This window comes from Pongo abelii, chromosome 16 (genome assembly GCF_028885655.2).
Source record: "Pongo abelii isolate AG06213 chromosome 16, NHGRI_mPonAbe1-v2.0_pri, whole genome shotgun sequence".
NCBI classification, from domain to species: Eukaryota; Metazoa; Chordata; class Mammalia; order Primates; family Hominidae; genus Pongo; species Pongo abelii.
The window spans coordinates 103451487-103474988 of NC_072001.2; the positions used below are offsets into that span (position 1 = coordinate 103451487).

The 23502-nt window shown below is 48.9% G+C and overlaps 1 protein-coding gene across 3 annotated transcripts in view; it reads right to left on the bottom strand.

Moving 5' to 3' along the window:
- ADAMTS17 (ADAM metallopeptidase with thrombospondin type 1 motif 17) overlaps nt 1-23502 on the bottom strand; it is a 367718-nt gene that overhangs the window by 256802 nt on the left and 87414 nt on the right. For all 3 annotated transcript variants that reach the window (XM_024232909.3, XM_063716750.1, XM_063716751.1), the window contains one exon: nt 22508-22551. In XM_024232909.3, coding sequence (XP_024088677.2) covers nt 22508-22551 — 44 coding nt within the window. The remainder of the gene's footprint in view (nt 1-22507; nt 22552-23502) is intronic.

Consider the following 23502-nt stretch of genomic DNA (forward strand, 5'->3'; position numbering starts at 1 on the left):
ACCTTCATTTTACTCGTGAATTATACTTACTCTAGAACTCAGTAGAGTAGCAAAAATGAATCACGGCTACGTTGCCCCCACTTGAATTGTCTTAGTGTCAAGACCTGTTTTTCCTCAGCTGAAGTAATAAAGAAATTTACACTCCCAATGAGATAGGCAGAAAAATTGGGTTGGGCTGGGGATACCTGGCCAGAGGCAGCTCCAGATTTCATTACAAGCCTCAGAATGGAGAACTTTCCTCACCAGAGCCAGGCTAACCCTGGCCTAGCAGCGGAAGCCAATCCACCTGGGCAGGACACCTGCCTGCAGCATGGAGCCAGGCTGGGAGGTGGGCTTCCCCCTGCCAGCACCTCCCCAACTCCCCTCCTTCCCCTTAAGGCAGAGCTGAGGTTCAGGTCCCGGGTATGCACCCATCATCCCTGGGCTCTGAAAGCCTGATGGAGATGAAAATAGTGCCAGACACGGAATGAACACTTGGTGTTCCCAGACTAACATCAAGTCATGCAGAAAGGTGACACATCCTCCCAGTAAACCCACCTTCTTCTTAACGTGAAACACACTGGTGGGACGTGGATGCCCAATCGGCTATTCCCTTCCCCTCCTTTTGACGGCAATGAAGGTCTCACATTGGGCAGCCACAAAGGCCTCTGTCGGTAAGTGCAGGACACCAAGTCACCAGAACTGAAGTCTTCCTCTCTGTGTCAGTGGACAAGTTATGTGACCCCACCGAGCCTGTTCTCCTGAATAGCAGGAGTGACTTGGCCATTTGGCCCATGTGGGACAGCCTGCCCGGGCCCTCCTCTCACTGCCTCCTCACAGTTCTTTACACCAACACCATGGAATTTGCATCTTCAGATCTCGGTTGGAGGCGGCACAGATCGATTCCACTGCAGCAGGTCTCACAGGCAGAGGCCATCTCACACTCCACCCCAGAGGAGGAACGCCATGAATCTCCAAGGTCCACTGCCCAATTTCAGTTTTTAAAGGGAGAGTATTGAGGTATTCAATAAATATGGGTTGAATCTGAGGCTCCTTTACCTACTGCACAGATAAAAAAGGGTGTTAAATGGTACAGAAGAGGCTGGGTGCAGTGGCTTACGCCTGTAATCCTAGCACTTTGGGAGGCCAAGGACGGTGGATCACCTGAGGTCAGGAGTTCCAGATTAGTCTGGCCAACATGGTGAAATCCAGTCTCTACTAAAAAGACAAAAAATTAGTCGGACATGGGGACGGATGCCTGTAATCCCAGATACTCAGGAGGCTGAAGCAGGAGAATCGCTTGAACCCGGGAGGCAGAGGTTGCAGTGAGCCAAGATCATGCTATGGCACTCCAGCCTGGGCAACAAGAGTGAAACTCCATCTCAAAAAAAAAAAAAAATACAGAAGATTAACTCACTGAAAAGTGATATAAGTCGCCCTTTTTGAAGATGATGAACTGGAGTCATAAATGGAACTGAAAATTCCCTAGCAGTGTGTCCTGAGTCCTTCACCTCTCCAAACACCATTACAGGGTAGATGGGCAAGTTTTATTGGCTCGAAAAATATGTTTAAGTGTTTTCATTAATGAAATCAGTTGTATTAATAAAATTCATTGCATCTCTCATGTGCAGTCAATGGGAACACGGCGGGGGCGTGAAGATGCTGGGTCTGTGTTCCCATTACATAGGCAAAGGACAGAGAAACATGCAATGTCCAGTAATAACTGAGAACTAAATGGAGAGGCCGCTTCTGTCTCTCTGAGGAGATGCTCTTGAACAGAGACCTAAAGGTGGGAAGAGAGTGAGCTATGGAGATGTCAGGGGGAGAGCGTTCCAGGCCCAGGAAGAATGGGTGCCAGGCTGGAGACAGAGGCGAGCTTGGCAAGGGAAGGAGGAGGCTGAGGCAGATGTGGTTGCCGGGGGTGAGCACTAGGAAGAGAGGTTGGCAGGAGAACCCTGGGTCACATGTCCTGGGCGTCCTACTGGTCTGTCAGTTCTATCTTCAGAAGCTGTTAGAAGATTTTGAGCAGGGAACCCACAGGATCTGGTTTATGGTTTAAAAGTAACCCTCTGCCTGTCATGTAAGAAAAAACTGTTGAAGAGGAAGCTCCATGGCAGGGAGGAGACCCAGCAGGCGAGGGCAGCTCAGGCCTGGACCGTGCGAGGAATGGCCAGTGTGGTTCAAAGAGGTCTGATCGAGAATATATTTTGAAGGTAGAGTGGGCAGGCATTGCAGATGGATTAGAAGTGTGTATCGGGCACCTTCAGAAACAAAGACAGTACAACAGCCAGTTGACTACTAGAAAGAGCTAATAAAACTCACAGCCACCGTTTTCCACGAGGCAGACAGGCACTGTGCCAAATGCTTCACGTTCGTTCCACGTGTGATCCCCAGGACACCGTCTGGCATGTGGTAGTCCAGTCCTGATGCCACCAATAAGGAAGACGAAGGCCACGGGCCCACAGTCACGTACTGGGAAGGAGCAGAGCCAGCTGCCTCTTCAAGCCCCTTCTTGCACTCTGTGACCTGTCTCCTTGGCCCCATCCATAATCCCCGCTTTTCCAATTCCCTCCAACTTTCCCACACAGGGTGCGCAAAGCTGGGTTTGGGGGAAAATGGCTCCTTGGTCCAACACAGTGACTGTCTTATTGCTTCCTCTTCTAGGATGAAAACCTCCTGGGGTTTCCACTTTATCTCAAAACTTATGTTTACCTTGGCATTTCGCAGCTCTGTGGCAGAGGAAACGCTGCAACCAGCCCATAAGGCAGCCCCAGGGACTCCCCGACCGCTCCTCTGACTGCTGCCTCTCCGGGAAACCTTCCATTTAATCAGCAGCTGAGCCAGGGTGGAACAGAAGGGGCCGTCCCAGCTTCTCCCAAGGTTCCCCCTCCACAGCCTCTGCACAGCTGTTTTGTCCTGTTTGACTCTGAAACCATGGCGTACAGGAGACAACAGAAAATATCTGGAATATTGTGCAACCAAACAAGAGAAAGGCAGTGGGAACATGAGGGAAGAGGCATGAATAAGCTGAATTGGCTTAAAAAGAAAAACAAGGTAATTATGTTCATGGAATAAAACCCCAGAATGCCACTGGAAGAGGGAAAAGAGTGCTAGGCCATGCCTCCTGCCGAAGCGATGTGAGAACAGGAAAGCAGACGTGGACCCACGATGAGATAGGGTGCAGGAGGTGCTCAAGGGGAGAAATGGAAGGGAGTAATGGCCTTTATCAGAAGCCTCTTCTGTCAGCAGTGGTGTGACCAGGATTCCATGTGCTAGAAAAGCCTTGCGTCATGCTTGTTCTGGGAAGAAAGTCAGTAGGGCTGGTGGCAGGCAAGGGCCTGTGCAGTGCTGGCCCCCTGGTTACTTACACAGCTGCTGGGCACCTGGCTTTCCTGAGCATGCAAAGATCCTCCCCAGACTGACCTCCTCTACCACCCCACACCATGCACACACATACGGCCAGTAGAGTTGAGCCCTCCCATCTCTCGGGTGTCGTCCATGCCCTCCTGTCTCAGGTGCTGCCCACCAAGACTCAGATCAGTGGTTCTCAAAATTAAGCGTGTGTCAGAATCTCCGGAAGGCTTGCTAAAGCACAAATGCTCGGCATCAGCTCAGAGATTCTGACCCAGAAGGACCCCGAGGAAGCTGAGGATGTGCATTCCTCATACATTCCCAGGTTTTGCTGATGCTGTGGTCTGGGATCACCCTTTGAGAACCATTCGCTTCGGGGAGCTCTCTTCCCAAGCACCACCACAGAGGACTTCCAGGGCCCTCTCTGACATCAAAAGGTGCCAGGGGGGCACTGAAACAAGAATGACATAGCCAATGATGATGGGGCATTTATTATGAGTTCTGGGCCCTTCACCTACACTACCTCATTCTATTACCTTCAATCCACAGATCAGGAAATGGAAACATGAGGACGAGTAATTGCCCAGGCTGTACTCCAGGTAGCAGAGCTGGGATCTGAACCAGGCAGAGGCCAGGCTCAAAACCACAACTCCTCCTGCCTCTCTTAAATACCAACATCAAGTTTATGGAAAATCTGATGAGGTGGCTGAACATTTGGGGCAAATCCGATTCCTTGCATGACAGTCAATACCCTAACGATCACAGACATCCATGGTCCCCAGTGACTCAATTACCATCTCTAATTTGGGTCAGACGCCAGAGCCGCACAGACTCAGAGCAAGAGAACACAGGAAGTAACTCGGAAATTTCCATCATGACTGCTTTTTGTAAAAAAGTAACTGTCTACGATATTTGCACAAGTAATCATGAAATGACAGTAAACATTACATTGAGAGAGCTGCCCTATATTCATGTCACCCATGACATTAAAAAAAAAAAAACTTAACGAGAAAAGACCCCCAGCCACAATAAGGCAGGGCTTCTCAGAGTGTGGTCCTCACACCAGCACCAGCAGCATCCATAGCCCTCCCCAGGCCCACCGAATGCAAACGTCTGGGGTGAGGTCCAGCCGGCTATGTTTAAAGGAGTCCTCCAAGTGATCCAGAGGCATGTGAATCTACAAAGCCCTCTTACTAACACTGAACAGCTAACATGGACCCTCTTTAAATCTTTACTCTACAAAAAAAAAAAAAAAGCAGTAGCTCACTCCTGTAATCCCAGCAGCTTGGGAGGCTGAGACAGGAGGATCACTAGAGGCCAGGAGATTGAGACCAGCCTGGGAAACACAGTAAGACCTTGTTTCTACATAAAATAAAAACATGAGCTGGGCATGGTGGTGCGCGCCTCTTGTCCCAGCTACTCAGGAGGCTGAGGTGGGAGGATTGCTTGAGCCCAGGAGGTCGAGGCTGCAGTGAGCTATGACTGCATCACTGCACTCCAGTCTGGGCAACAGAGTGAGACTCCTGACTCCAAAGAAAAAGGAAGAAACGCCACCCACCTGTCCCATGCTCCCTCTCCTCTTCCCCCAAAACAGCCAGCAATGGCTCTGTCACAGGAGGGAACTCTGCGGCTGAATCCCATGCTTCCCAGCTTCAGTTCCCCTCTCATCTCTGCACAACATGAGATCAGCTCACTTGCAGTAGCTCCCACGATCCTCAGACTCAAATCTGAACCTGCAAGCCAGATTCCTCAGGCCCCCACAACCCTGCCCCTGCATCATCTTACCCTTTCAGCACAAGCCTAACTGGGGTGTCGGGCCAGCCAGGTTCCTCCCAGCTCCACCATCGTGTTACTATGCAGCTTGGTGAGGAGCCCAGCCTCAGTGCCTTCATCTGTGAACTGGCGCCTACAGGAGGCGACTCCATGTGAGGGCTGAGGTCTGAGTACAGCACCAGGCAAGCAGAGGCTCTCCCTCAGTAAGCCTCAGGCCCCTGGGCTTCTGCTTTTTGCTTTAACTGCTTTTTTGGGGTCTCACCTCCCTGCCTTTGCCTACGTTAGGACTCACCCCTGGGAAGCCCCAGCCCTCCCCTGGCTGAGCAGCTCTGTCCTGGCACCTTCCCCAGGAGAGCCACACGATGACAGGAAGAGGGTGGCTGGGCATGGTGTCCTGGGGCAGGCTGAGCGGACACAAGGACAAGATTCACAGAGCAGGCACTGTGCGGGAGGGGCTAGATGGGCAAGCCTCAAAGCAGTCCCGTGGGGAAGACACTGCTGTCTCAATACACAAGTAGGGAAAGGAGGAACACTGAGGTTTTTGTTTGTTTGTTTGTTTTGAGACAGAGTCTCGCTCTGTCACCCAGGCTGGAGTGCAATGGTGCAATCTCAGCTCAGTGCAACCTCTGCCTCCCAGGTTCAAGCAATTCTCCTGTCTCCATCTCCCAAACAGCTGGAATTATAGGCACCTGCCACCAGGCCTGGCCAATTTTTCTATTTTTAGTAGAGACAGGGTTTCACGATGTTGGGCAGGCTGGTCTCAAACTCCTGACCTCAGGTGACCCACCCACCTCGGTCTCCCAAAGTGCTGGGATTACAGGTGTGAGCCCACTGCGCCCGGCCAACACCAAGTCTCTTAAGTGACTTGCCCAAGGTCAAGGAAATGGCAGAAGGAAGACTCAAATCCAGGTCTGATGAGGAGCCCTGCAAAAAAAGAAGCAAAGACGGAGTGGGCCCAGGGGTACCCAGCTTGCTCCCACTGTGGGACAGCCACTCACCCTGGCTGTCCACGGTGGGGACCCTGCCTTTGCTCACAGAAATTAACAGTGTTGGCGTAGGCAACCTCAACACTTCTAATGGCCCTGGCCTGCAAACGGGTTGCAAATGAGTGTAATGTCCAAATGTCACCTTCTCAGCAAAGCCTTTGGCCACTCCAGGTAAAATTTCAGGTCGCAGCCCCTCCACTTCCTGCCCCTCTTATCTGCTTTCCATGTTCCCTTTATCACCGGCCTCCATCCACATTCCAGAGTGTACTCACTGACTTCACATGAGTTGCATCCCCTCCACTAAAACATCACCCCACAAGAGCAAGGGCCTTTGTTTGGTGCCTTGAGTGTCCCCAGGGCTGGAGCAGGGCCTGGCACACAGTAGGCACTCAATAGAGTTTTACTGAGTATGAATGATGGAAAAGCAGAATATTGGTGAGGACAAAGATCCATCCTGAACACAGAACCTGTGATGGACGCAGCAAAGGAGAAAACACAGGGTAAAAGCAACAATGGGAATTTAATACCTGCCAAGAACAAAATGAATGGGCACAGTCTGGCAGACGAGACCAGAGTTAAGCCCTCAGGCTTTGCTGTGAGACAGTTTGATCCCAGCTCTGTCACTCACGAGTGGCATAATTTCAGACAAGAAATGTATTCTTTTAGAGCCTCAGTTTCCCCATCTGCTCACAGGAATAATGATGCCTCACTTAAAATGCTATCGAAAAGTGAGAAAGCCAGGGTGTGGTGGCTCACACCTGTAATTCCAGCACTTTAGGAGGCCCAGGAGGGCAGAATACTTGAGGTCAGGAGTTCAAGACCAGCCTGGCCAACCTGAAACAGGTGAAACCCTGTTTCTACTAAAAATATAAAAGTCAGCCAGGCGTGGTGGTATGTGCCTGTAACCCCAGGTACTCGGGAGACTGAGGAGGGAGAATCGCCTGAACCGAGGAGATGGAGGTTGCAGTGAGCCAAGATTGCGCCACTGCACTCCAGCCTGGGCAACAGAGTGAGACTCCGCCTCAAAAAAGAAAACTAAACGTGAGAAAGAAAAGACTGTAACCCAACTGCCTGGGGTCAGAGCCTAGCTTTGCTGCTTACAAGCTGTGTGCCTTCGGGCAAAACATCTCCTTCTCTGCACCTCAGTTTTCCCACATGCAAAATGGAAAGAACAGCAGCACCTCCCGCACACTGTTGTGCAGATTAAATGACCCAAGACCAGGAAGTTCTCAAAAAATGATAGCTGTTCTCAGTCTCACTTTCATCACTCCTGCAAGCACGGGATGAGGAGCGGCGCTGGTTGTGGTCTTTCCTACCTGTCAATAATGACTGGTGCAGGGGTATCGCAGTCGACTCTGCTGAAAGCAACGCTCTTCAGCTTTCCAAGGCTAAGGGAAAAGAAGGTGTAGATCTCGGCACCACTCCCAGGCCTGTGAGATGCTGGACTGTGTGGACGCCCCCGAGCAGGGGGAGCGGCAAGAAGAGGCTACCCTTTGTGGAAGCAATGAGAAGGGGGTCTCTGTCCCGTGTTGCAGGAGGAAGTGCTGGAGATGGGCTCTGGAACCATGGAGGCTGCCTCTTGCCATGCTTTGACGTCTAATGAGCCACCAGGCTCCCCTAGCTGCCTGGTGCTACTGGAGCACAGTCCAGGGCACTTCAGAGAGAAGGGAGATGGTGTGGCCAGGAGGAAGGTGGACATGGACACATGCCACTCCTATGCAGTTGATTTGACAAAGAAGTCAGGTGGGAATTCCATCAGGACCTTACAACCCCTGGAGTGGAGGGATGGTGAGCCCTCTGGGGAAAGATGTGCACCACGCCCCACCTTCAGGATCACCCTCCACCCTCAGCCAGTAAAGGAGGAGGTGGTCTCCAGGTGAAAACCTTTACCTGATGTCCTACAACCAGATGTCTGTCTCTCCCCCAGTCACAGCAAAGCCAGAATGTGCCCAACCCCAACAATCCAGGCTGTGCAGCAGATGAGTGAGCCTGCTCCACATGTACCAGAATCAGTGCAGCAGATCAGTGAGCCTGCTCCACATGTACCGGGATCAGCATGGGGGGGTCCAGTCATCACTGTACTCATTCCTGTAACCAGCTGCTGCTCAGGAGGGGCACTGGGCCCCACCTCAAGCCCAAGGCTGGCTCTGGGCCCTTAATGGAGACTGGGAAGCTGCTGGTCAGCACCCAGACTGCCACCAGAGACCAGAGCTGCAGGCACCTTTCCAATCCCCAGGCCTAAGTGACTCCTGTTCTCAAGGAGCAGCAATCTCTCTGCTGCTTCTTCCTCCTCAGCCCCAGATGCCTTCAGCAATGTCAGGAATGTGTTCCAAGTCCACAGCAAAGGCTGAAGGATAGCAACATATGCCACTGTGGCCGAAGGATTATTTTGAGCTGAAAGCAACGGAGAAGAAGCAGGTACAAGAAAGCTTTCTGTCCTCCCACTCTCCGCCAAAGAGCAAGACACGAATTTGTAAAGGTGCTCCCCTCACTCCTCTACCAGGAAGAACAGAAGTTAATCACTGGAGACGACCCAGACCCTCATCAGTCCAGAGGGCACCCGAGGAATCTACATGACAAACTCAAGTAATGAGCCTTCATCTTCCAGCAGTTCCCCCACAGCTGACCTTCCCACAATCTGCCACCCAGAACTCAGCCCTTTTCTTTCATCTTGTCACCTATAAGAATGTATTATTCTTTGTCAAGATGCAGTATAAGCCCAAGTTCTAACCACCCCTCTGTGTTCCTCATTGCTGAGAGCTCCCAGCTCATACTCAACTTCTGTTTGTTTTTTCTCTTGTTAATCTGGCTTTTCTTTTTTGAGACGGAGTCTTGCTCTGTTGCCCAGGCTGGAGTGCAGTGGCAGGATCTCAGCTCACTGCAACCTCCGCCTCCTGGGTTCAAGCGATTCTCCTGCCTCAACCTCCAGAGTAGCTGGGATTCCAGGTCCGCCACTGAGCCCAGCTAATTTTTGTATTTTTAGTAGAGACAGGGTTTCACCATGTTGGTCAGGCTGGTCTCGAACTCCTGACCTTGTGATCCATCCGCCTTGGTCTACCAAAGTGCTGGGATTACAGGAGTGAGCCCCTGCACCTGGCCTAATCTGGCTTTTCTTGCTGTTGCTGTCAGTCTAATTTTCAGGGTCTCAGCCAATGAACCTAATATGGGTGGAGGAAAAAGTTAAATTTTCTTCCCCTACAAGTCCAAGACTACTTTTTAATTCTTCAGTAAAAATCACTCAAGATTCTGGCTCCACCCCTCAATTCCACCACACCCTGGCAGGTCACCTGCCAAAGTTGTTCTGTAAGCCTCAATGTAGAGATACTGCCACTGTCCTCTTAGTCCCCACAGGGATGGAAGTCTTCAACGCTTTGAGACCTCAAAGTATTTCAAGGGCAGGATCTTGTAGATACACACACTTGCACTTCTGATCATTGCGGTAATTTCTTTAGCAAACAAAGCCTCAAATCTCAGTGTCTCATCACACTTTACTTCTCACTTATGTAACATCCAATGTTTCAGGGGCCATGGCTGCCAGCTCTGTGGACAACCTTAGCCAGTCGGCCAATGGAGAAAAAGCCCCCAGGTGCCATTCATGGATGCTGGGCCAGGCCTTGAAATAGCTCATATCACTTCCACTCCCATTCCACCAGGCAGAGGGCAGTCACTTGGCCCTCAGCCCTTTCCTAACCTTGACTCAGCTCACCTAACCATGACTCAAGCCTTTCCTAACCATGGTTCAGTTCTTGTCTAACCATGACTCAGCCCTTTTCTATACATCAGTCAAGCTTCCTCTCACCACAACAGCACTTGTTAGGAATTTCTAATCCAAGTCGTCTATGCCAGTAATTCCAAAGGTTGCTTAAACTGAAGTGCTAAATAGTAGACAGGCCCAGATTCGGTCTCTGGTAGAGCAGACCAACAGATCGCCCTGACATAACCTTCTTTCCCATTCCTGAAGCACTTACGCTGCATATCTGTAGAAATTGAGGTTAAAAACTCAGAGCCAACTTAAGATTTCACAAGGGAGGGTGAAGGTTCTTCAAATTAATGAACTCACAAAGACCACAGGAGCCTGGTCGACTGCCTGAAATATGCAAGCTACAAACAAACATTCTCCCTCAAATTGCAGTTCTGACTCTGGAGGGTCACTCGCATCCTGCCCTTGTGGTTAATTCCAAGCACTGCAATGGCTTCGGCGTGACTGACCCTGCTCTTTACACCGTGAGTCCAGCGGCTGAGCAGTCACTGGGAAAGTGAACTCTTGGCTCAACTCTAAAGCGGTGATTTTAATGCCAGATGCAAATGAGGACTGTCCGTTGTCCAAAAACATCAGCGGTAACTTCAGTAAGTCTCAGTGCCCGCATGGTCCAATCTGGCCCTGGAGTCTAAGCCAAAGATGCACAGCCTAGCAACCAAAAAAGAAACTTACAAAGGCACCCTAATCTCTACTTGCATGTCCTTAAGAACATTTCAAAGGGCTCTAATTCACCCCCTGGTGACACTTCTTAAAATGCCCCCTCCTCTCTCCATCCTCTCCCACACACTGCAGCCTCTCCCATCCTGGGCAGTACCTCTCCTCCCCGTCCTGCACACACCACCCTCAAACCCTGCACTATTTGTGTCTCATCACTCCTCCCTCACCTCCCAGGGGAGAAGGCAGGAGGAGCCCCTTTGCTAGGAATTCTCCTTCTCCCATCCTGATAATTTTTCTTGGACAAAATCTCAAAGAAGTACTAGAAAATAAAATTCACAACACTGCTCCCTCTGTCATCTTACTCCTTTAAAAAAATTATGGAAAGTATACATAACATAAAGTGTACCACCTTACCTAAGTGTACAGTTCTGTGGCATTAAGTACATTCACACTGTTGTGCAACCATCACCACCGTCCACCTACAGAACTTTTCATCTTCCTCAACTAAAAAAACTCTGCCCATTAAACACAAATTCCCCATTACCACATTCCTCAGCTCCTGGCAATTGCCATCCTACTTTCTGTCTCCATGAAACTGACTACTTTAGATGCCTCAAGTGAGTGGCTTCATTCAGTATTTGTCCTTTTGTGACTGGCTTATTTCATTCAGCATAATGTCCTCAAGGTTCATCCATATTATAGCATGTGTCAGTATCTCCTTCCTTTTGAAGGCTGAGTAATATTCCATTTTGTGGCTAAACCATATTTTTGTTTGTCCACTCACCCCTCTATCAACGCCTGGGATGTTTCCACATCCTGGCTATTGTAAATAGTGCTGCTATGAACACGGATGTACAAATATCTGAGTCCCTGCTTTCAATTCTTTTGCATGTGTATCAAGAAGTAGAGTTCCTGAATCATACTTTTTAATTTTTTGAGAAACTACCATACTGTTTTCCATAGCAGATGCACCATTTTGCATTCTCACCAGCAGTGTACAAGGGTTCCCATCTCTCTACATCCTCGCCAACATTTGTTATTTCTGGTTTTGAAAGTGGTCATTCTGGCTGGCTGTCGTGGCTCACGCCAGTAATCCTAGTACTTTGGGAGGCCAAGGAGGGTGGATCACCTGAGGTCAGGAGTTCCAGACCGGTGTGGCCAACATGGTCAAACACTATCTCTACTAAAAATACAAAAATTAGCCAGGCGTGATGGCGCACGCCTGTAATCCCAGCTACGTGGGAGGCTGAGGCAGGAGAATTGCTTGAACCCAGGAGGCAGAGGTTGTAGTAAGCCGAGATCCTACCACTGCACTCCAGCCTGGGTGATACAGCAAGACTCCATCTCAAAAAAAAAAAAAAAAAAAAAAAGAAAGAAAAAAGAAAAGAAACGAAACGAAACAAAACAAAATGAAATGAAAGTGGTCATCCTAATGAGTGTGATTAGTCATCCCCTTTAACCCTCACAACAACCCTAGATACTATTATCCCCATTTTCCAGATGAGAAAACAGAGCAGAGGATATTAGGTAAGTGTATCAGTCTATTCTTACACTGCTAATAAAGACATACCAGAGTCTGGGTATAAAGGAAAAGAGGTTTAATGGACTCACAGTTCCACATGGCTGGGGAGGCCTCACAATCATGGCAGAAGGCAAAGAGGAGAAAAGTCACGTCTTACATGGTGGCAGGCCAGAGAGAGCTTCTTCAGGGGAACTCCTCTTTAAGAAACCATCAGATCTCATGAGACTTACTCCCTATCACCAGAACAGCACAGGAAAGACCTGCCCCCGTAATTCAATTACCTCCCACCAGGTCCCTCCCATAACACGTAGGAATTATTAGAGCTAGATGAGATTTGGGTGCGGACACAGCCAAACTGTATCAGTAAGTCACTCAAAGACAGTGGTGGACAAGCAAGATTTGAATGCAGGTTTAACTGCAGAGCCAATCTTGTCCACCCCTCTCCTTGACTTACTGATACGGTTTGGCTGTGTCCCCACCCAAATCTCATCTAGCTCCAATAATTCCCACATGTCATAGGAGGGACCTGGTGGGAGGTAATTGAATTATGGGGGCAGTTCTTTCCTGTGCTGTTCTGGTGATAGTGAATAAGTCTCATGAGATCTGATGGTTTCATAAAGAGGAGTCATGCCTGTCCCCACTTCTCATGGGTGGCACCTGGTGATGGGCTCAGCCTTCATCATGGAGATGAAGGGCCCCTGCAGGTGGTAAACAGGACCTTGAGGGCCACTGTACAGGGAGCCCTTCCCTGGCTCTCAGCCTGCGATTTCCTTGGCTTGTTCCAACCAGAACAGGGGCCTTGTTCCAATGGCACTGGCTGCAGATGGTACCTGTTCTCCTTGCCTCTCCTGTACCGGCGAGTGCAGGCTGTTTATGAACAGGCAGCACACAGGCTCTAAGAGCTCTTCAGGACTCACAGTGACAGAGGAGGCATCACTTCAAGGCCTAGTTTCCATTCACAATTCTATTCCCCCTCGTGTTTTCGGGGAGGGTTTTGTTGGTTTGTTTCTAACAAACCCAATAAAGGGTCAGGCTGACTCAGAATTGCATGACTAGAGTAACAGCCGCACTATAAGGCAATGAAGCATGCAACTGCATTCCAAGCTTGTCATGAGGCGCTCCTTGGCCATGAGGAACAGAAACACTGAGAGAACAAGAGACACTCCTTCTGCTCTTGTCACACTGAAGCTGTGAAAGAATGACAGGGCAGTGGGCTTTGAACTGACACCAATGTCACCAATATCTTTATCTTGTGCAGGTTCGCAGCTGCCAACCTGGAAGGGAGGTCTGTTTCAGAATCCCCTCACAGGCAGGGGCCTGGGAAAGTACTCACCAGCCACCTCAAGGAAGGACACTCTTACAGGACACTTACTTTCCCAGCCAGAACAATGAAGGGGGCTCTGGGCCTGCATTTGAAAGGTCACGGCTGGAAACCCTGCAAGGGGAGCTGCTTTGCTTGCTCAGCCTCTTGCTTTCCAGCCCAAAAGGCATTCATGCACAGCCCTGCGTTTTGTTGGTCTCTGTCTAGTTCCAAAGTAAATGTTGGTTCTACATCTCCAAAGGGCTGGTAGAAGCCCATCCCATGCAAAAACATACCTACATATTTTCACCATTTTCTAATGTAGTTCAGCCATTATGTAACCTTAGACACAACCCTGGCAGGAAGAACAAGAAAAGTTGAACTTGGTCCCCTGGGGCAACTGGTTTCAGTATGGACTTCCAGCCAAGTCTCAAACACAAACCTCCCGCAGTGGGATCTTATTTTGTTGTTCCCAGGGCAGACAGATCTTCTTGGGAGGATCTAACAATCACTGGCAGAGAACTTACAGATTTTGTAGGCATAGATGGAGCCTTGCCAGGCCTTAAGGTATGGGAAGCACACACTGCACACTTCTATGTGTGTGCAGGCACCCCAGGCATGCATGAGCGCCGAGGTGTGTGTGTACGTGTGTACATATGTGTCTGGTATTTGTGTGTAGGTATAGACACATGCATCACTTACATGTTTATTCACCCCAGTCACTATCTTTAAGCGGTGCACAGAGCAACCACCAGAGGTCAAGGCAGGAATAAGGTCTCGGGATCGCCAGTCCTTGTCCTCTTCTGTTCTCTTAGGCCTAACAGCTCCTACACACAGTCTTTCGCAGACCCTCTCCAACAATCAGACACAACCTAATTGGCATTTCGGAGGAAATACTCTACTGATGCTTAAAGCTAAACCTGTGAGAAAGGGAACTAGTTTCCTAAAGCCTCCACTTTTTTGTTTTCCAGGCAACTCAATCAGCCGAGAAATCCAAGCTGAATTTGTGGGATACGAAGCCCTAAAATGAATAGCATGTGACTTTCCTAAGTCTTTTAAGCAGATGGTCTATTTTTTAATAGTATGATGAAAGTGAACCTTGCCAAAAATTTCTGCACTCTTGATGGCTAGATGTAAGCATATTTGAGTCCCCAAATTGAAACCTTTCATAAAACCTCTCAAAAAGCAAAGAACATGGTCAAAAGCATAATTATAAATACCAAGGTAGCCTCTGACAAACAGATGAATTTGCTAAAGACCGCAAGTTGTCTAATTTGGAACGACGAATATGTAATTAAGCCTCTTCCCCTTTGTAACCTTCTCAGAGTAGACACCAACGACATAGTGTGGATAAGCCCAGAACAGGGCCCAAAAGTGCGATGGGTCCTAGGTAAGGAGAAAGCCACCTCAGAACTTACTCATTTGAAGGAGTCATTTGCCCTTGGAGGCAATGCCTGGGGACTACACTTTTTTTTTAATTGTATTTTATCCATTCCATAGCCATATTTCATCATAGCTTTAATTTTGCATTTTGCTACAGGCTAGTGATATTATTTTTTCATAAGCTTATTTGCCATCCATGTATCTGTAAAGTATCTGTTCAAGTGGTTTGCCTTTTTATTTATTTTTATTTATTTATTGAGACAATGTCTCTCTCTGTCGCCCAGGCTGGAGTGCAGTGGCACAATCTCGACTCACCGCAACCTCCACCTGCCAGGTTCAAGCGATTCTCCTGCCTCAGCCTTCCGAGTAGCTGGGATTACAGGCACCCACCACCACACCCGGATAATTTTTTGTATTTTGTTTGTAGAGACAGGGTTTTGCCATGTTGGCCGGGCTAGCCTTGAACTCCTGACCTCAAGTGATCCACCCACCTCGGCCTCCCAAAGTGCTGGGATTATAGGCATGAGCCACCACACCTGGCCTGGAGACTATACTTCTAACACACAGTCTGGAAGCACAATTGAAATCTGCCTTCTGTCAGCTTACAAGGAATAACAATACAGTGGAACAAGCAGATAGGAGAGCCCCAAGAAGCAAAGAAACCCAAGAGGTAGTCTAGCCAGTAAAACTTTATTTGTATCTTTGTATCTCAAACACGACTTGCCAGCCTCACCCAGCAAAGAAAACTTTTGACACCTCTTTTTGACAACCCAAAACCACCCTCACAGAGTGAAGACGTACCACCACCACGATAACACAGAAAACGCTGGCTCACTTGTGACGGAAATTCCCCAGAGGGAACGCACCAACCAGCAAGGACGCCAGGGCTGGGATAAGTGAAGGGCCACGGGGTGACTAATGTGGAAGGGAGGAAGCACAGTCAGATGGGTCCATTTTCATATGTTTGTTTTTACGCATAAAAGGTGGCATTTCTTTCTTACCTAATTGATAACATCACAGGGTTCACAGCTTCTCTTCCTCTTTGACACATTCAATTCATAAAAACTCAATAGGTCCAGCACACAACACCGTCCATTACCCACACCCACTCCCCCTCACCTCTTGCCAGTTCCCCAGCTCCTCTTGGTTTCATGGCCTCATGGTGGGCTGGCCTGACACACATTTCCAAAACTGATGCTTTGTTCCCAAACACCACTGTCCTGGCCAGCAACATCCCCCACCCTCACTTCCTCCACCCACACGCTCTTCCTCACACCCGAAGGGCAGTGGGCACATCTACCAAGCTCCCCTCACGCCACCCAAACCTATGAGAGACTGTGGTACCAGTGCCAGGGGTGACGCAAGGAGGGGGTCCTTCCCCCCAAGTTCAGGGAAAGCCATGGGACCCTCAAGCCACAGCCGCTGGGCCCCAGCGCACAGACCAGACTCCAAGCTCCTCCACAGCATCAACTCGGCCTTCAGCCTGCAACGGTGGAACATCTCCACTTCCTCCTGTAGGATCACCCCTCCCCTTCACGGGACAAGGAAAAGGGAGGCCCTTCCATTAATTAAAAAATATTAGGAGACCAAGCAAGGGGAAAAAAGAAGACTAGCTTGATTTAGGCTGACACAAAAACCACTGTAGCTCAATTTGGAGGCACGGGTAGGAGAAAACCAATGCTCCACATCCACTGAGCATCACTCAGATGCCTGCCTGGCCAGCCAGGCTTGGAGAGAAGCAGCTGCTGTCTTCAGCCACTGCCAGAGAGAGGCCCAGAGGGTATGCATCTGGAAGAGGAACACAAAGGGCAGGCATGACCTCCTGAGGTCTCATCTCTGCCACGTCCCTGTCTTGTCACCTCCCTCTTCTCACCCAGGACAGCACCTATGTCACAACAGTGGCTGGAAAGCAGACAGCTCCGGATGAAGAGTTCAACAGCGGAAATGCGCACACCCCACAAAGAGAAGGTCTGACACGTGCAGAGTGGGGGCCACTCAGTGAGGGGATGGTGGCTTGTTCCAGATCCTCCTGCCTTACAGTGACTTCCTCCAAGGTGGAGATCAGAATTCCCAAGGGGTCATCCTTGCTATCTTTCCCATTCCAACGAAGCCTGCGAAGCCCATGTCACTGCCAGGAGGGAAGGAGGAAGGGTGGTTCCAGTGTGACTTTTTTTTTTTTTTTTTGAGACAGAGTCTCACTCTGTTGCCCAGGCTGGAGTGCAGTGGTGCGATCTTGGCTCACTGCAACCTCCACCTCCCAGGTTCTAATGATTGTCCTGTCGCAGCCTCCTGAGTAGCTGGCATTACAGGTGCCCACCACCACGCCTGGCTAATTTTTGCATTTTTAGTAGAGTCAGAATTTCACCACGTTGATCAGGCTGGTCTCAAACTCTTGACCTCAGGTGATCTGCCCACCTCGGCCACCCAAAGTGATGGGATTACAGGCGTGAGCCACCATGCCTGGCCCTTGTGTGACTTTTTAAAAGCATGCCCATTCATCTGCTCACTCAAATCCACCCAGTACAGAGGAGTGTGGCGAGGCCTCAGCACTGCAGGGCTCAGGAGAATCAGGGCCTTGGAAATACCAACTTTGCCTACATCACTAGCGTCCCTGTGAAGCCTAGAGATACTAAGCCTTGTGTTTCAATCTTCACCAAAAGATCTGAAGGGTGCAGTGGGTATTGGTCATCGTGGGCTGTCTGGCATTCATCCCCCCGCCTGGCTAAAAGCACGGTGATCCCCTTTGGGAACCTTTACCCTCAACATGCGTTCTTCGTGGGAGGTGCTGTTGCCTCTCCTATGCAAGCCCAAAGGCCAGAATCTCCCTCACTCCAGTGCAGGTGGGGTGGGGAGGGGCAGACCACAGGACCCTGGGCTGTTGGGGGAGATGGAGGTCACTCCCCAGCCGTGGTGGCACATGGACCAGACAGGCCTTGCCACTAACTTCTATGTGATGCCAGTGGCCTCCCCACTTCCGGAGCTCCCCCAGGTGCTGCCTGTGTTCCAAGCCAGTCTCCCAGCCTGGCGGCAGCCCCCTTCTAATAGGTGCCCTTGGCTCATTCCTCACAATCAGGAATGCAGACTGGGCAGTGGAGACAAATGCGCTGATGCAGAGGAGAGTATTTTTCATGGAAGCCCCAAACCCTCGCAGCGCCTCAGAGTTTATTCCAATGCTTCATTCAAACTGAGATCTGAAATCTATTTTAAACTATTTTAAAAACACTCATTAAAACACTTAACAATAACAGGTTACCATGGGGGGACTACTGAGGGTGGGGGTTAGGCCGTAAGGAACTGGAGGGCTGATGACACTCTTCATCTCAATCTGAGTTGTGGTTTCAAGAGTAGAGGCATAGGACTGCACAACTATGTGGATGTACTGGATGCCACTGAATTGTACACTTAAAAATGCTTCTGGTGGCAAATGTTATGTATATTTTACCACAGTATAAAAAAGCACAATTTAAAGCAGAATTCAAGATATTGCTTTAAAATGATTTCAATAAATACCAGATTAAGCCAAAAAAGATGAGTATAGGCATAAATTAAAAATCCATCAAGTTTTGCCTTCTTTACATATATGTGAGCTGCACCCTAATTAAAACAACAAAAAAACGCTGTTATATACCAAATTACACAACACTGGCAACCCAAAGCTTTCCTAGTTATCTCGAGGTACCAGACAGCTCCTTTCCTACAGAACTCAAGACATAGTATCTCATGCTCGAGCTGGATCCTGAGGTTTCAAGGCAGCTGTTGAAAATCTCTTAGCATTGGCAAGCATGCATCTACGTGACTCAGATTATTTTTCCATTCTGTGCAATCAAAACAAACTATGAAAAATAAACTGGATATCGGGATGAGAAGATCATAGAGATGGAATACAGATAAATGGTGCCAATGGTTAGGGAAGGGGAGGGTGGCAGGGAGTGGCTCTTAAGAGGCAGTCCGAGGGGGCATCTCAGCAGCCATGGACTTCTGTTCCTGATTGTCATGGTGGATGGACAAAGCTCCTCATGTAATAAGACGCCACAGAACTTTATACAAAAGCATACCAACAAACGAGTGCATGCAGAAACCAGTAAAGCCTGATGAAGAGCTGTAGTCTAGTTCACTCCATCAGGTCCATCCATTTCCTGGTTCTGAGAGGGTACTGCAGTTATGTCAGATGTTACCACTGGACAAAGCTGGGTGATAGGTACAACAGACCTCTCTGTACTCTTTTGGCAATGATCATGACTGTATAATTATTCAAAATAAAAACATTTTAAAGTCCATAAATAAATTGGATGCAGAGATCAATATATGACTGCCATAACCCCAGTTTTTATATTTTTCTGTTCATCAAATCATCCCATTGTTCTGACTGGCTTAATCATCTGTACAAGCAAAATATGACACATTAAAATAAACATATACTAATAAAACACCATATAAGTTTAATTTTTTTAAAAAAGAAAAAAAGGCAGCAGCTCCTTTGGAGAAGCTGAAAATCACTGAGGTGTTAGAAAGATACACGCGCTGGGGATCAGGAGATAGGCTGGTTCTGCCCTCAGCCAACCAGCTGTCACATGAAGAACAGTGACTCCACCCAGTCCCGACCATTAAAAGACTTTCTTGTTAAGGAAGTGAGACGTATGCACCTGGGAGGGGATATGAGAACATAAGATGCTCCCTAGTAACATGTGGCAAAGTATCAAATGAGCGGTGCTATGGATTGACTCGTGTACCCACAAAATTCTTATGTAGAAACCCTAACTCCCAATGTGACTATAGGTAGAGAGAGGACCTTTAAAAAGCTTATTAAGGTTGGCCAGGCACAGTGGCTCATGCCTGTAATCCCAGCACTCGGGGAGGCCGAGGCAGATGGATCATGAGATCAGGAGATCGACACCATCCTGGCTAACATGGTGAAAACCCATTTCTACTAAAAATACAAAAAAATTAGCCAGGTGTGGTGGCAGGTGCCTGTAGTCCCAGCTACTCAGGAGGCTGAGGCGGGAGAAGAGCGTGAACCTGGGAGGCAGAGGTTGCAGTGAGCCAAGATCATGCCACTGCACTCCAGCCTGGGCGACAGAGTGAGACTCTATCTCAACAACAACAAAAAGCTAATTAAGGTTATGTGAGTTCATAGAGGGGGCTCTAGGCCAGTATGACTGGCGTCCTTACAAGCAGGAGAGACAGCAGGCAGGTGCACACAGAGGAAAGGCTACAAGAGGACACAGGAGAAGGCAGCCAGCGACAGCCAAGGACAGAGGCCTCAGGAGAGGCCAAGCCTGCCGACACCTGGATCTAGGACTTCCAGCCTCCAGATCTGTGAGACAACACTTTTCTGCTGTTGAAGCCACTCAGTTTGTGTGGCATTTTGTTACGGCAGCCCGAGCAAACCACTAAACAGTAGTATGGTGATGTGGCTTAGGAAAGGAGAAGATGCTTGATTCGAAGCAGCTGCCTGCTCTTCACCAGGGGCCTGAACACAGAATATAATCACAATTAATGGCATATTCCCATCAAAAGAGAAAGCTTTTATATATTCAAAAGAAACAGAAAGCTAGCTATAAATCCTATGGAAGAAAACTACACAATTGGATACATGGTTTTAATGAACACTGGAGTTGGAGTCCCTTCACCTGCATTCGTTCATTCATTCATTCATTCAGTTCTTCATTTAATCAACCAACCAACAGGAGTGACCAAGCCTCTCAATCCAGTGCCAGGTGCCGAAGGACACACAGCCTGGAGGCCAGAGCTGGGCTCTGTTTTGCTCAGGGGCTGCCAAGGGAGAAGTACAGGCAAGGGCCACACGATTGAGAGATTATGTCTCCACGGGGCAAGCCAGGAAGCAGGAGGAGCACGGAGCAGAGGCACCCCTGGACATGGGTACTGTGGCCAAGCCTGACCCGTGAACCCCAGGAAAGGGCAGCCACTCCTAGAAACAGCACATGCCTAGCAGCCCTGTTGACAGACAGAGTTCAGCCCATACAAGTCTCCATGGCCCCAACCTGACCTGGGCCTGTGTCAGCCAGCACTCCAGGGAAGCATACTTCACATGGCCTTTGCCTAGCAATTCCCTCATGGAGACAGCCCCCAAATAACAAAGCAGGAGGAGCTGGCTGGTTGCTGCTTGACATCTTGCTCTCAGATCTGGTTAGAGGACCAATGAAGTGTAATATATCAAAAATAATTTTGTAAACTCTAAAATGTGACATGAATGGTAGCTATCATTATATTAGATTCTGAAGGGTCTTGTGAGTCACCTAACCCAAAGTGATCATTTGATGGACTAAGAAACCAAAGTGGAGACACACCCAAGGCCACCCAGCTGGCACGTGGTAGAGCCAGAACAAAGGCTTGGGATTACTCACTGCTGGGGCTCCACCAGAAGCTCAGGTTTTCAACATGTGAATTTCATAACATTATATATTTTTCACACCTATACTGTTTTCTTCGATTTTACTACAATTCTAAACATACATGATTCACAATTTTGATTCTGGCAATGCAATACTATATTTCGACCTCCCGATGAACAAAGGTTTGTGTTATGGCAGGCAAAACTGGAAACACCCTTGGCATTGTGCCTGTATTAACCAAACACTGTGTTCCTACACTCAAAGAATGGTTTCCATTTGAAATCCATGAGAACTCAAGAACAAACCAGACATAACTGAGGACGGGAGAGAGAGGAAAATGGCAGGTGAAGGGGAAGGTTGAGGGGGAGGGGAAGGTTGAGGGGGAGGGGAAGGTTGAGGGGGAGGGGAAGGTTGAGGGGGAGGGGAAGGTTGAGGGGGAGGGGAAGATGAGGGAGGGGAAGGTAGGGGGGAAGGGAAGATGAGGGAGGGGAAGGTAGGGGGGAAGGGAAGATGAGGGAGGGGAAGGTAGGGGGGAAGGGAAGATGAGGGAGGGGAAGGTAGAGAGGGAAGGGAAGATGAGGGAGGGGAAGGTAGAGGGGGAAGGGAAGATGAGGGAGGGGAAGGTAGAGAGGGAAGGGAAGATGAGGGAGGGGAAGGTAGGGGGGAAGGGAAGATGAGGGAGGGGAAGGTAGGGGGGAAGGGAAGATGAGGGAGGGGAAGGTAGGGGGAAGGGAAGATGAGGGAGGGGAAGGTGGGGGGAAGGGAAGATGAGGGAGGGGAAGCGAGAAGAGGAGGGGAAGGTGAAGAAGGAAAGGGTGTTTTCTCAGCACCGCATGCCACTTTCAGTGCTGTCTTTAGTCACTAAAAAGCGAGTAGCCTGGCACCAAGGCAGATGGAAGAGACTGGATGTCTTATAATCTATAGTCACACGTCACCCTTAAGGTAAAGGTCAATAAAGGTCATCTGCATGCATGAGAACAAACTGCTAAGCTTCCATCTCGTGACCATAACTGTGTAGCTTAGCGGGCTGCCTCTCCTGCCTGGGTGACCATAACTGTGTAACTTAGCGGGCTGCCTCTCCTGCCTGGGTGACCATAACTGTGTAGCTTAGCGGGCTGCCTCTCCTGCCTGGGTGACCAAAATGCTCAGAGCCAAATGCACCCCCAACTGCAGACCCCGTGGAACAGCCTGGTGGCTTTTCCCCTTGGTGTCACTCTTCATAGCTTCCTTAATGACCCTTCATCTAGATGCCTTCTGCCATAAATAACTTCAAAACATTTCAGGAAAATAAAAAAAGGAAAGTCAAAGACCAACTTACAAGAAGCAAGGCAACAGAATGTGCAGTGCTTGTTTGAGGACAGCTCCTCCACTGTGATCAAGAAGTCTCCAGATTCTCCCAGGGTGTATCAGCCCCTTAGATTATTATTTCAACTCTAAACTTACCAACAGTGTCACATGGTTCATCTTTGTGTACACAGAAATCTGTCCTGGAAAAAAAAAAAAAAAAGCCATCATCAGGTATACGCAGTATCCCCAAGAATGGGAGAAGAAAACACTGTCAATTAACCTCAAGTAGTCATCCTGCAATGTTATTTTTCCAGTGGACACAGGCTACAGTGAATGATAACAAACAGCAGCGTTTGGCAACAGTAACCCATCCACATTTCCCAGGGGTAGGTCCACTTACCCCACACGAGAACCTTCTTTTACAGATGAACTATTCTATACATAACAGTTGCTGGAAGGACTCCTTTCAGCAGCTGAAAATGTTTTGGAAGATGTTTGCCAAGTCACAGATCAGAGACAATTCTCAGACAATAGCATCCAACTGCAGTGGCCTCCCCAAGCTACTCTACTTCCCCAAGCTACTTTACTTCCCCAAGCTACTCTATTTGGGCAGCAACTGGTTTTTGATGCTGTAATGACCATGTATTGCTTTCACGAGAAGACAACAAAAAGTCATTTCTAAAAACTGCATTCCTCTACTATGCAGCCCTAAAAAGGAATGAGATCATGTTCTTTGCAGGGACACGGATGGAGCTGGAGCCCATTATCCTCAGCAAACTAACGCAGGAACAGAAAAGCAAACACCACATGTTCTCACTTGTAAGTGGGAGCTGAATGATGAGAACACATGGACACATCGTGGGGAACAACACACACCAGGGACAGCCAGGGGAGCAGGGGGTGAAGAAGAGGGAGAGCATGAGGAAGAATAGCTAACGGATTCCGGGCTTAATACCTAGGTGATGGGTTGATCTGTGCTACAAACCACGATGGCACATGTTTACCTATGTAATGAACCTGCACATCCTGCACACGTACCCCAGAACTTAAAAGTTGAAGGAATTAAAAAACTGTATTCCTTAAAGCTCCCCAGGATCTCCTGGGTGGGTGGCATCTGTGGACCAGTGAGAGAGCAAAGATGGTTGAAACCT